At 31.9% G+C, this 12,463-nt stretch overlaps 1 protein-coding gene and 1 long non-coding RNA gene across 2 annotated transcripts in view; one reads left to right on the forward strand and one right to left on the reverse strand.

Annotated features, from left to right (window-relative positions):
- Positions 1 to 8,659: 8,659 nt before the first annotated feature.
- LOC128894441 (uncharacterized) overlaps positions 8,660 to 12,463 on the reverse strand; it is a 72,116-nt gene continuing 68,312 nt past the window's right edge. Inside the window, exon 3 of the long non-coding RNA XR_008461552.1 lies at positions 8,660 to 8,815. This is a non-coding gene — a long non-coding RNA (uncharacterized LOC128894441). The remainder of the gene's footprint in view (positions 8,816 to 12,463) is intronic.
- The window catches only part of LOC128894425 (protein Wnt-5b-like), a 93,975-nt gene continuing 90,364 nt past the window's right edge, over positions 8,853 to 12,463 (forward strand). The window contains exon 1 of the mRNA XM_054156150.1: positions 8,853 to 9,861. Within this exon, the coding sequence (XP_054012125.1) occupies positions 9,722 to 9,861 (140 nt within the window). The 5' untranslated portion in view covers positions 8,853 to 9,721. The remainder of the gene's footprint in view (positions 9,862 to 12,463) is intronic.

Here is a 12,463-nt window from a genome sequence, read left to right on the forward strand (position 1 = left end):
TATTATCGATGCACCTGAATCTTCGATAAAAACAAATAAATTAAAGAATTGTTTCATACAAATAGTGATGATACTGTTGCTAAAACCATATTTTTTCTTTTAATTCCTACTATTGTTTAAATTTTTTACTGTTCTCCTCATTACTGATGTATCGGCAATATTATTATATAATGAACAACAAATTCGTTGGTTTTTGAAGAAATTGAAAGCTCTAAAATCGAAAATTCGTAATTTCATCAGCGAGAGATCTACGTACATGCCCGCATACAGGACTTTTCAAGTACAATTTTGCATTGAGAAAAATTATTTGTTATCGCTAAATACCCATTAAAAGACCCTGTAAATTTGATAAAGATCTGCGTAATAAATTATTTTTAAAAAATTCTTTAAAAAATGTTTCATGTCCAGTGTCTTGAACCGGTCGTAAAAAAATGTAATTTGTTATCACCAAATATCCAGTAAAAGATTCTGTAAATTTCATAAAGATCTGCATCGTACATTATTTTTCAAAAGGTCATTAAAAATTGCTTCATGTTCAACATCCTGAATCGGCCCTCTAATTTATTTGTATCTTTTCACTCGTGAATTTGAGACTTCTTCGGATTTGTAATTGTTATATGTATGTTTAATTTCAAACAAATTTACAAAAGTTAAACAGTACTATTTGAATTAATATCATTATAGTCGAAAAAATATAATTTTAGGATCTTTCAGAATGTAATTGGTATATTGTATTTCTTCTATTATAACCATTAGGATTTTATATAGTCTTCCTGCTGTTGTGAATTTTTGAGTTTCAATGCAAAATTTATATTTGTTCTGCTATTGTAAATGTTAGAACTTTAATGTAAAATTTAGATTTTTTTTCTTATTATATAGTTTAAATTTCCTCTCCCGTTATGATTTCGCTTAATTTTACGTTACGATTTCAATTGCATGTTTTGGAAAGCACGTTTCCAAATTTTTAATGATATTATTTGAGGGAGAACATGTATGAGGAAAGAATATAAATTTTAAATTCGAATATAAAATTTACTTTTCTTCTTCTGCTATGATTTTGTTTATATTTATTTTATGATTTGAATTGTATTTAATTTCAACAATGCTCTACAAAGTTTAAATAGTATTATTTGAAGCAATAGCATAAGAGGAATACAAATTTCAATTTCAAATTAAAATCTTAAATTTATATTTTTTATTATTTCTTTTTATTGAGGTACGAACGAAACGAAAAGCGGTACAAACGGGTACAAACGATTCTAAAGAACGGGGAACTTCTCTCTTACGCGTATAAACAATTGCTTGTAAAATTTAAACTATTGATGTACACATGAAACGAAATGCGGTACAAACAGGTGCAAACGATTCTAAACAATGGGGAAAAAACAGATTTCAAAAATCGCAATGTCGGGTGCTGACCATTTTTTGAATTTTTTGTAATTATTAATTGATGAAGGTACAAAGGAAACTATTGGTGGTACAATCAAGTACAAACGAAATACTATCATTTTCTATAAAAAAGAAATTAATTTTTGAAAAGTCAGGTGCCAAGTTCACATAGCTGATTACATGTTACATGTATATTCCTTGAAATATTCGATAGACGTTCATAGATCTTCTATAGTGTTCCACAGACCTTGTTAATCCGTCAACTAATCACCTGTAATACGTATTCCCGATCGTCGGAAAAAAGATCCGAGGGATAAGTTACGAGATTTATCGAGGATACGAAAGGCTCGTTCTGTAACAGAGAAAGAACGCTGCTAATTAAGGAGGGCAATTACAGGTAACGGTATAATTAAGGGGAAATAAAGAAGAATTGGAGTCGGTACTCCGGCAAATAAACGCTTCTACCCGCAAAGCATTAATCGAACACGCGGTGAACATGTTTCGTTTAATGAGATGTAATGTAGTTGCTTTGTAATACTACGCTCGCAGATAGAGCAGTTTGACTTCATTTTAAATTCAAGGGAACTAGGCAATCGAATTGTTCTAAAGTAGACTCCTCTTTGGGAATTAATTCCAACGAAAAGAATGCAACTCTTGTCTTTTTCTTTCAAGTAAATGTATGTGTCTGTATTCTAAAGAATACGAATATTTGTCTTCTTGTTGTGTAAAAATTAGGCGTAGGTGCAAAAATTAATTTTGTGCCTTTATATTCAGTCATTTATAACTCTAGTTTAAGTAGAAATAATTATCAGGGTGAACCAAAAGTTCGGGCGTTTTTTATGTTGTTACAGTCTGTGCAATTTTTTGGAGTCATTAAAATTACTGTATATGCAAGTGTTACATATCATTTTGTAGCTTTTGAATAGTTCTTTCATATTTAATTATTAGCTACACTAATTTATTCATCGGTTAGTTCTTTTTTTTTTTTAAATTGATTGATTGTTTTAGGTCACATGGCACCTTCGTTATAGTAAAATCATGGAAATTTTGAAATTCGAGTACTTTTATGTCATCACTGGAAGGAAGAATTTTTATACGAAAGAATACAACGTTTTCAACTGTGTACATTCTGCAATTAAGCTTGCATTCAAAATTGCGTAAAATAATAAATGCAAAATATTCAACCGATGAATTTGTACACGTAAGAACACAATTTTTTCAACTGTGTCCATTCTTATTTCTTTTGATGATTAATCGATCAAGAAAAGGTACAGTCTCATCGACAGAATTGTATTCACATGTAAAATGTAAATCCGCAAGCATATATTCACTTCCTCTGATCCCTTGAACGAAGCGGGTGGGGTGTGATGGGGTACGTGAGAGGGGCGAGGGGGGGGGGGGGGGTAGTGAGAGTCAAATCGAGATCCTCCGGGGTCCTCCGCGGAAGAAGGGGTTGTATTCGGGCAGGAAGAAAGGAGCTGCTAATTGACACGAGCGATTGCACGTAACGGTATAATTAGAGAGAAGAATACGGAGCCCGGACCGGTGCACCGATGAACCAATGAACCGGCCAGAGAGCGGCGGGAGGGGAAGGAAAGAAACAGAAAGGCAGAAAGAAGCAGGGGAGAGAAGCAGCCGGCGCGGCGGGTTTCGTCGAGAGTAGCGATGGGCATTTAGTTTTCTCAACCGCGCGAGTTTTCAAACAATTTTGAACACGCCAAACCTCCAATTACGGATGGAACTATTCGAATAATCGAATATTCGGAAGACCAGATCAGAGACTATTTAATTAAAGGTTCGAAAAATGTTGTAACACCTTGAAAGGGATGGTTCGGGAGGTGATTTGAAACAACTTTTTCCTTGGCGAAAATGTGGTCCGAGGTTGTCCGAATGTTGTTGATTAGATATTAACAGAAAACCGCGACCAATCAGAACGCGAGTATACTGTTGGAGCGGCCGTGGTAGCGAAGGCTACGAGCTAAGCGGCTGCGTCAATTAGGGATGGTGATCACACAATCACGATCGCAGTTCTGATTAAACTTCGATCACGACCGTAATGCGAAAGATGGGGTTTCAGAAGCGATTCATGTTAATTTTTATCGTTAGTGTCTCGCTGTCTTCACTTAACGGAAATTCAAGAAACTACAAATGAGTCAAATTTAAATTGTATTAAAATTATATTAACATTGCTTTTAGACCATATTATAATATGTAATATATATAACGGTTAGTGATTTTGCAAGCCATCCCTAATCGAAGAACATTGACGCTAGAGATGGCATGAACTTCTACTTTTGAATCACTCGTGATTCAATCACGTTCATTCTCAATCACGATGATTTTTCACAGTGATTCATGATTTTTCGTAATCGCTTCTGATTGGTACAGAACATTCTGTTCACTTTTCACGAATTATGTTGTTCTTAGATTCATAATTCGTGAAAAGTGAACAGAATGTTCTGTACCAATATATATATATAATCTAAGAACAACATAATTCGTGAAAAGTGAACAGAATGTTCTGTACCAATATATGTATATATCATCGTGATTGAGAATGAACGTGATTGAATCACGAGTGATTCAAAAGTAGAAGTTCATGCCATCTCTAGCGTCAATGTTCTTCGATTAGGGATGGCTTACAAAATCACTAACCGTTATTTATCACAGTGATCGCAAAATCAGGATCACGATGGTGATTTATTCACGAGGGTGATCGTGATTTAATTTCATACACGAGCGTGATCGTGGTTCTTTTATCTTGTTAGAATTGCGTGATCACAATTCTCGATCTTAATTAAATTACTTTTTGTAAAATGTTTCAATATACATAGTTTGCATAGAAAATCCGGATATAATATCAATTTCAATTACCTGTATTAAGTAAATTAGTAGATCATTTATTTTGCGTGGTGGCTACTTTAGTCTCGTTAGAAAGAATATTTTCTAAAGCAGGATTACTTTTAACGGAAAAAAGAAACAGATTGCAAGCAGAAAAATGATCTATGCTGTTATTATTGAACAGCGATACATAGTTACTTATATGTTATTATATATATATATATAGGATCCGTATTACGTTTTATGTATTAATTACATTATTTTCTAACAGTGTTACATTTTGTAAAAGTCTAAAGACGCTTACAACTAAACTAAGACTTGCAATTCATAATTATAGGCTTATATTCATTACTCTTCACTGTTCCTCATTAAAGCATTCCTTTATTTACTATTCTTTACTTTACTTTATTTTATGCGGTGTAGGTAATTCGCATTTTTGTTTTGATGTCGTTAATTACATACTTATGTATAATATATATGTAAAATAAACAGGTTAGGGTGTTTTTCATTACGGTGCATTTATATTTAGGCTGAAGTTTCTAACGACGCGTGCAAGGAACGGTTATGTTCTTCACCAATCAGAAGCGATCACGAAAAATCACGAATCACTGTGAAAAATCACCGTGATTTGCAACGAACGTGATTGAATCACGAGTGATTCACAAGTAGCAGTTCTAACCATCTCTAGATCTCTACCTTCGATGCACGTCGAGTCACTTGTTCGTGTACGAGCTCGGCCGCTTGGCGCGTAGCCTTCGCTACCGCAGTCGCTCCAACGGTCTACGCGCGCTCTGATTGGTTCTCAACGAAGCCTCGGACAACATTTTCGCTAAGGAAAAAGTTGTTTCAAATCAACTCCCGAATCACCCCTTTCTCAAGGTGTTACAACATTTTTGGGACACCCTATATTTGCTCCAGGCGGAGTTATATTAACATCCCGACATCGAGATATCGGTACAATATTCGGATATCCAGATTTTTCATTCGAGTATCCAAATATTCGAATAACCGGATTATCCGAATAGTATGAAAACTCGGATGAATCTTTGAGCAAAATACGGAATTCAAATAATACGGAAAAATACAAAAATATGCAATTGAAAAAATACGGAAAAGATACGCAATTCAAAAAATACGGAAAAATACAGAAAAATACAAAAATAGGCTATTCAAGAAATACGGAAAAAATACGGAATAATACAAAAATACGGAATTCTAAAAATAAAAGTTGTTACAAATAAAAAATTATCTAATATACATACATTTGTCCAGTTATTTTTTTTGGTTAACATTGATATTAAACAGAAAAAGGGAATTTCGCTCTCTTTTTGTACACAAAATGCATTCATATAAATTAGGGCAGCAAGTCTTTAGCACCGGAAAAGTGCAAATCGCTATGCATTTTCTAATTGAAAATTTTTGAAAGTTTATTTTTAACGATCACGAATAAGTGTTGTAACATTTTTATAACTGAATTATATCTTTACATTAGCAAAAAAAAGAACATGTAAAGACAAATTTTATCTAAAAAAATACAATCCAGATTACAAAATATATCTTTATGCATTCGTGAATGTGTTTATAACACTAATAGTGTTTTGTAATTGTTTAAAATATCACATTGAATTTAAGTATTACTAAAATTCTACATATATGCGTTTCAAATTATAAATTCACGAGCAATTGAATTTATTTACAATCGAGCCTCTACTCGTAGTTATTTATTCGGTTCGATGATAGAATCATGAGTGATTAATATTAAAAATACGTTAAACTATATTTTCTTGGTATCGTTTTTGTCTATATACAGATTTACGTTCTTTGTGCATGTTAAAAATATTTTCCTTGTAAGTTATTCGTAATTTGATGATTCAATAAGTACATTTAGGTCAAAAATAAATAACCTAAACATTGGGAAGCAGTTAATGAAATGTAACAATTGATAAAAAGGATCGATAACTATTGGGTTGTCCGGAAAATTCATGGCTGAAAACAAATAACATATATATGTACATCCCTTAAAAGGTGGAAAGGTTGTGGAACAAAATAGTACCTACGTAATTCAATAAATATACATATAAATAAATGTATATTACAATTCAAATATGCCTCTGAAGTTTTCTTAAAAATTGGCACGAACTTTCTGGACAACCTAATACATTCGTTAAACAAAACAAAGATCATTATTTTATGTTCTACGTACAAATGGAAATATAAAACACAAATGAAGATTCAAATGAAGATTCAAATTTTACACGTTATTTATTAGCTAAATCCACGAATTAATAGTATTGTTTTATGAATTATAGTTAAAAGATCGAGATAACACATCACTCATACTATAAAATATAATCGTAACTGCAATAATGTGTATCAACTTCGAAATTTACAATTTTAATGCGTTCATTGGGATATTTTACGAACAAGTTTATTATTATTATTATTATTATTATTATTACTTTTCTTATTATAATTATTATTGATAGCAGAAAATAATGTTGCACAACAGTCAATGCACACTAAATTCATCAACAGCGTTGAGTACAATGTGACAGTTTCCAAGAACAACTCTAAAATCGAAAAGTTGTTTTATGGATTGTTAAACAAAAATTTATATGAATAAAGTATTTAATTTTTTAAACAATTTAATACATACAAGTTCTTAGTCATTCACGACTTTTACACTTTTTATTTGAATAAACGATAATAAGTAATTATTTATATAATTACAATATTAACTAGATCATAAATATCACTCTGCAAAAAAATGTATACATTAATTATATATTTATTTTGTAGTGTATTGATTTATTTGTAAATAAGCAAATAAATATACTAGTATCAATAAAAGTATGTCATAATATATGTTACAATCTTAGTAGACTTCTTATACTTTTTGAAAAATATCGATATTTCAATACAAAAAAAAAAAAAAAAAAAAAAAAAAATGTGAATGATAAAACAATTTTGTTTAAAACTATTCGTTCAAATATATTCGTTCGGTGTTATACATGCTAGATTTTACATTTACAATAAAATATGACTTATTATTTGATAATAATAATCCATAAATAGTAAGTAACAATCATTTGAAAGAATTGAAAAGAATTTAATCCTACTGAAAAGAATTTAATCCTTAAAATAATCATCTCTAAATTTATTTTACATAGCAACTTATACTTCAATAAAGCTACAAAAATCGTTTATACCAGTTTAGTTTGAAGACTTCTTTTTCAGTAACATCGATAATCTTTGTTTATTAACCGACTTCGAAAAGGAGGAGGTGAAAATTCAAAACTCAACATATATATTTATTTTTTTTTTTTGTTTCAATAATATATTTTTAGGAATTACTAGTATAAAGTAAGATCTGTTTTCTTCTATACTAATTATGCATTTGTAGTTTGTTTTATAAAGAGAACGGATATACTACCTGAAATGTTAAATAAATGAATCACTATTACAACATTAGATTAAAGACAAAGAAAGTTTAGTTGATTTCACATAATCCAAAATAATTGAGCGCAAAAAAATATAACACAACATATTGCTAATTTTATGATAATATAAAGATTAAGCGTTCGTTGTTCTTGTAAATGTTCGAGATACACGTAATTAAGTTGTTAACATTATTTATTTATTTCGGGCAGCAACAAGAACATAAAGTTAATTATTGATTAACTGTATAACGTTCTAATCATAAAGCTGTACGTTCTTCTTCAGCTATAAACAAACCTTATATTAAATTGAAACATAAAGATTATCAAGTATAAAGAAAGGAAAAAAAAATATTGTTGTGATGCAATATAAAAGGAAAAATGAAATATTTTGACAATAATAAGTATTTATATATGTGAAGGTGGAAAAATTTAGAATATTTAAAAGATGATAGTTTTTTAGTGTTAAATATGTTTATGCTTATTTTAAATAAACTTGTTTAAAATTGTTAACTTCTATTGTTTGAAATTATAACTACAAATATAAAATATAAAATATAATTCAATGTGTAAAAAACAGTTACTAGTACTAAGTTATAAAAAGGTGTGAATTACTATCATGTTTGTACGGAAATTTGAGTGACTCAAATATTGAATGAAGCACATATGAAAGAAAATAATTAAGAAAATTTAGAAAACAATAACTTATAGACTAAACCCTATTGAAACTTATTATTCATTTCAAAGTTATTAAAAGGTATGAGTTACTATGATGTTTGTACGGAAATTTGAGTGACTCAAATATTGAATGAAGAACATATGAAAGAAAATATAATTACGAAAATTAAGAAAAATACAATTTATAGACTAAACTTAATTCAAACTTTGTATTTTTTTAACTGTATAAACAGAATTTATAGATTCTCACTTCAAGATTTAACTTAATATACAATTTACATACAAATATCATAATAATTCTCACATACTTAATAACGTTTTTGTTTTCATCTTCGTGTTTGAGAGGAATTACATCTTTCCATAAATTAATTCTGCTAATAACTTTCCATCTTTCCATAAATTAATTCTGCTATGAACTTTATAAATCTAGTAGATTCCGTTGTAATATTTGTAGGTCTCCAAAGAGAATTCTAAAACAAAGAGTCGACATGTAAAATCTACAACAAGCTAAACCTTGCAATTAGCAAGACAAATGAATCAAATTTAAAATTTGCACTCTGTCAATAATAAATTTAAAGATATTTATAATTCCTGGCTGTAATGAAATACAAAGTTAAAATTGTTTATTTCGTTATTTAACGAGTTAATCAGGTCTCGGTCGGTCAGGTTCGGCGCGTTACGAATGATACGAGGTGCCTTGAGGCCATCGCTAGTCGAGGGGGCTCCCTCTTCGGGGGAAACGAGCAGGAGAGACCGATCCCGTGGCGTGCAGGAAGAGACAAGGCAGTGGGAGAGAACGAAACGTATATACCAGTACCACGGTCCGCGGTCTCGTGGATCTGCCTACACTCTGCACCAGCACTCTGCGACCATTCCGCAGTAACACGTCGTCCAAGTCGGTTTCGTAGCGTTCCGCGGTCCCTGGCCTCTTGCCACGAGGCACCAGTGCTCACCAGTGCTCCCCGAGATGCTACAAGAAGCGACCCGCTCACGGGCCGGCTTCCACTGATCCTTGCTACCTCTAAAAAAACATTCTTCAGCCAGTTCTACCCGAGTAAAAAATCCAACGGTCTAACAACGGAATTCACGGTGTCAAATACGGTTCGGCTTCCTTGAACTCGGTGGTATATCACAACGGCGGTGATGTTGGGCCCGTGGTGAACGGTGAACAGGACTTTGACGAACGTACAAGGATCTCGCGGTGATTCTCCGTGTATTCAGAGCTCGGTGCTCGGGCTTAACAAGGACAAGTGTTTTGGGAAGTGTTTCGACAAGTGTACTCTCTGTGCAGTGACGTTCGGTTTTTTTCGAATCGACGAGAGGATGACGAGCCTCAGAACGGATCCGGAGGATTTCAGTGCGAATGATGTACCTGGATGCTGCGGAGAGCGGAAGTGACAGGGATATTTCGTATTTCGACGGGCTCGGGGAACGACTCGGAATTAAAATGTGTTTCGTCGGTGGTTCGAGCGATTGTTTCGGGTGACTCTTTCGGGACCGATTACTTAGTAAACAGGTGACTACTATTATATTTCGTTTTACGCAAATATTAGGGGGACCGAAAAATAATATCATTTCTTGTACATTAAATTCAAACAAATCGCCAGATCGATAAAGGTAAATGAATCGATAATGATAAACAAGTATTGAGATTCGCAGAAATGACATTACTTTCCAGTCCACCTAATACTTCTACCCGTGAATGCAGCGGATGTAGAAAGTATTCGTACACCGATCAATTTTCAAAAAAACTATATGAAATCGTGATTTATTAACTTTTCTTTTTATAAACAATGATATTCCACATATTCTTGGAAATCTCTAAAATAGATACAGTACGAAAAGACTAGGTATTTTGTATAAGTGAGAAATCAACAAGAAAAAACAATAAATCGATAGAAATACAGAAGCAATAAGTATTCGTACAAGTGTTAAATTTTTTAAACTTTGTTTAAAAAAAAAAGACGAAATTTACATTAAGGAAAATTATAAAAATTTGTATACGGGTTAGATTTTATCCCAAAAACACTCACACAAATTTTGGGAAGGCTAGGGTACCTAAAAACTAAGAAATCAATGTTTCAATTTTTCATATTTTAACGTGGACTCTTATGGGAAAATGTGTTTTCAACAGACTCAATTATGTGTTACAAAGTAATTGACGCCGAAATTAGATCGACAATTTTATGCATAATAAAAAAATATCTAAAGAACATACACTACGGTGCATAACTATAGCACCGCTACAATTTTCGTGCGTTTTGTAGATTTAATTAATAATTTCTAATTTTTAATAGTATCATGCGAAGGAGGCTAAAAATATATTATAGCAATGATAAAACGGCGAATATAACATTTATTTAAAACAACTAATAATAATACTATACATATATATGTATATTTCATGGGTGCACAACTATAGCACCAATGGAATTATAACATAATAACAATATTAAATTATAATGTATTAATATTAATAATCAGTAGGACCTCCTTTCTTCTCGATTAATTCAAAAATGCGACTTGGCATACTCCCAACTAGTTTTTTTTCAAAATTTCATCGTTAATTTCATTCCAGGATTTTAGTACAACTTCTTTTAACTGCGAAATGCTCGAAAATTGTTGGTTGAGTGCATAAATACGCCATACCATCATACCCTATAAATTTTCCATCGGATTTTGATCCGGGAAGCATGTTGGCCAGTTTAATAAATTTATATTAAGTGCTTGAAACCACCTTGGTGTTGTTCGACTTTTGTGTATTGGGCCATTATCTTGTTGATACGTCCAAATAATATGGTTCTTCGAATGAATAAACGGCAACAAAATCTTCTCCAATATTTCAATGTACTCAAAACTATTAATTCTGGATGAAGGAAATGCTAATTCCAGCTTGCCACTCGAGCAAAACGCAGCCCGTACCACTAACGTTCCCTCTCCAAAATTCCGTTTAGAGAAAGATTTTGAGTCTTTTCGAAGGTCTCTCCAGTAACAATTGAACCATAACATTGATCTGGGCCATCGAGATTAAACTTTTTCTGATCGAAAAATATTACCTAACGAAGAACGTTAAATGGAAGAAAATAATGTCACCTCTTAATTTGTCGATTAACATTAAACATGTATGATCCCAGTTTTTATTCATATTTTCGCGGGCGTATTCCATTCTTGCTATTTTGTAGCGTCTAGAAAGAACGGGTGGTGAAATTAGTTTTTGTCTGACAATGTTTGGATTCCTTCTAAAGACACGTTGAATGGTCCAACGTGACACTTGGAGTCTACATTTCGCTGCAATTTCCCGACAGCTTTTCAAACTATTGCTCCCAATTTTAATAATCTGTCTCTCAGCATGTGGGGATAGTTTCTTCTTAGGCCCTCCTTTCTTATTTTGCCCATATTTCGACGGATTACGTAAAAAATTTGATATTACTTTAGGGAATTGCCCAAGTTCACGTCCAATTTCCCTAATTCCCAGTTCTAGCTTGTTATAAGCTAAAATTTCACCTTGCTCTTTCTCAGTAAGATATTTACCGCGTGGCATTGTATTAATTAATAAATACAACTCTGAATTGGATGAAAATGTTGTGACAAACACGCTTGAAATGCGATGAAAATGAAGGTGGTGCTATAGTTTTGCACCGATTCTGTAATTTTTTTCGACTTTATCTCGATATATGTTTAGAGTAGTTCAGTATACTTCGTCTGAAATTAATTATTTACATCGCTTTTTCATATATTATTCAACTACTTTCTTTGAATTTTTCTTTTATGTTTAAAAAATCTGAAAAATATTAGTGGTGGTATAGTTATGCACCGCAGTGTATACTGATTTACAAAATACTCCAGGGGTACTTGTAGTATTAATAATAAATTAAAGAATACTGGGATAATGCGTTTTGTCTTCTGCTATTGACATAGTACGAGAGGTTAGAAAACGCGCGTTCAAATACAAACAGTACTGTAGTTTGTCTAAAAATAATTGATTTATATTACTTTATGATACAATATAAATACAATAGATATAATGACGACTAAAAATCAATGTTTAACATAATTTTTTTTTTATTTTGGTCGGGAGGTGATTTGAAACAACTTTTTCCTTAGCGAAAATGTTGTCC

The sequence above is a fragment of the Hylaeus anthracinus genome, unplaced genomic scaffold (genome assembly GCF_026225885.1).
Source record: "Hylaeus anthracinus isolate JK02 unplaced genomic scaffold, UHH_iyHylAnth1.0_haploid 3, whole genome shotgun sequence".
Classification (NCBI taxonomy): domain Eukaryota; kingdom Metazoa; phylum Arthropoda; class Insecta; order Hymenoptera; family Colletidae; genus Hylaeus; species Hylaeus anthracinus.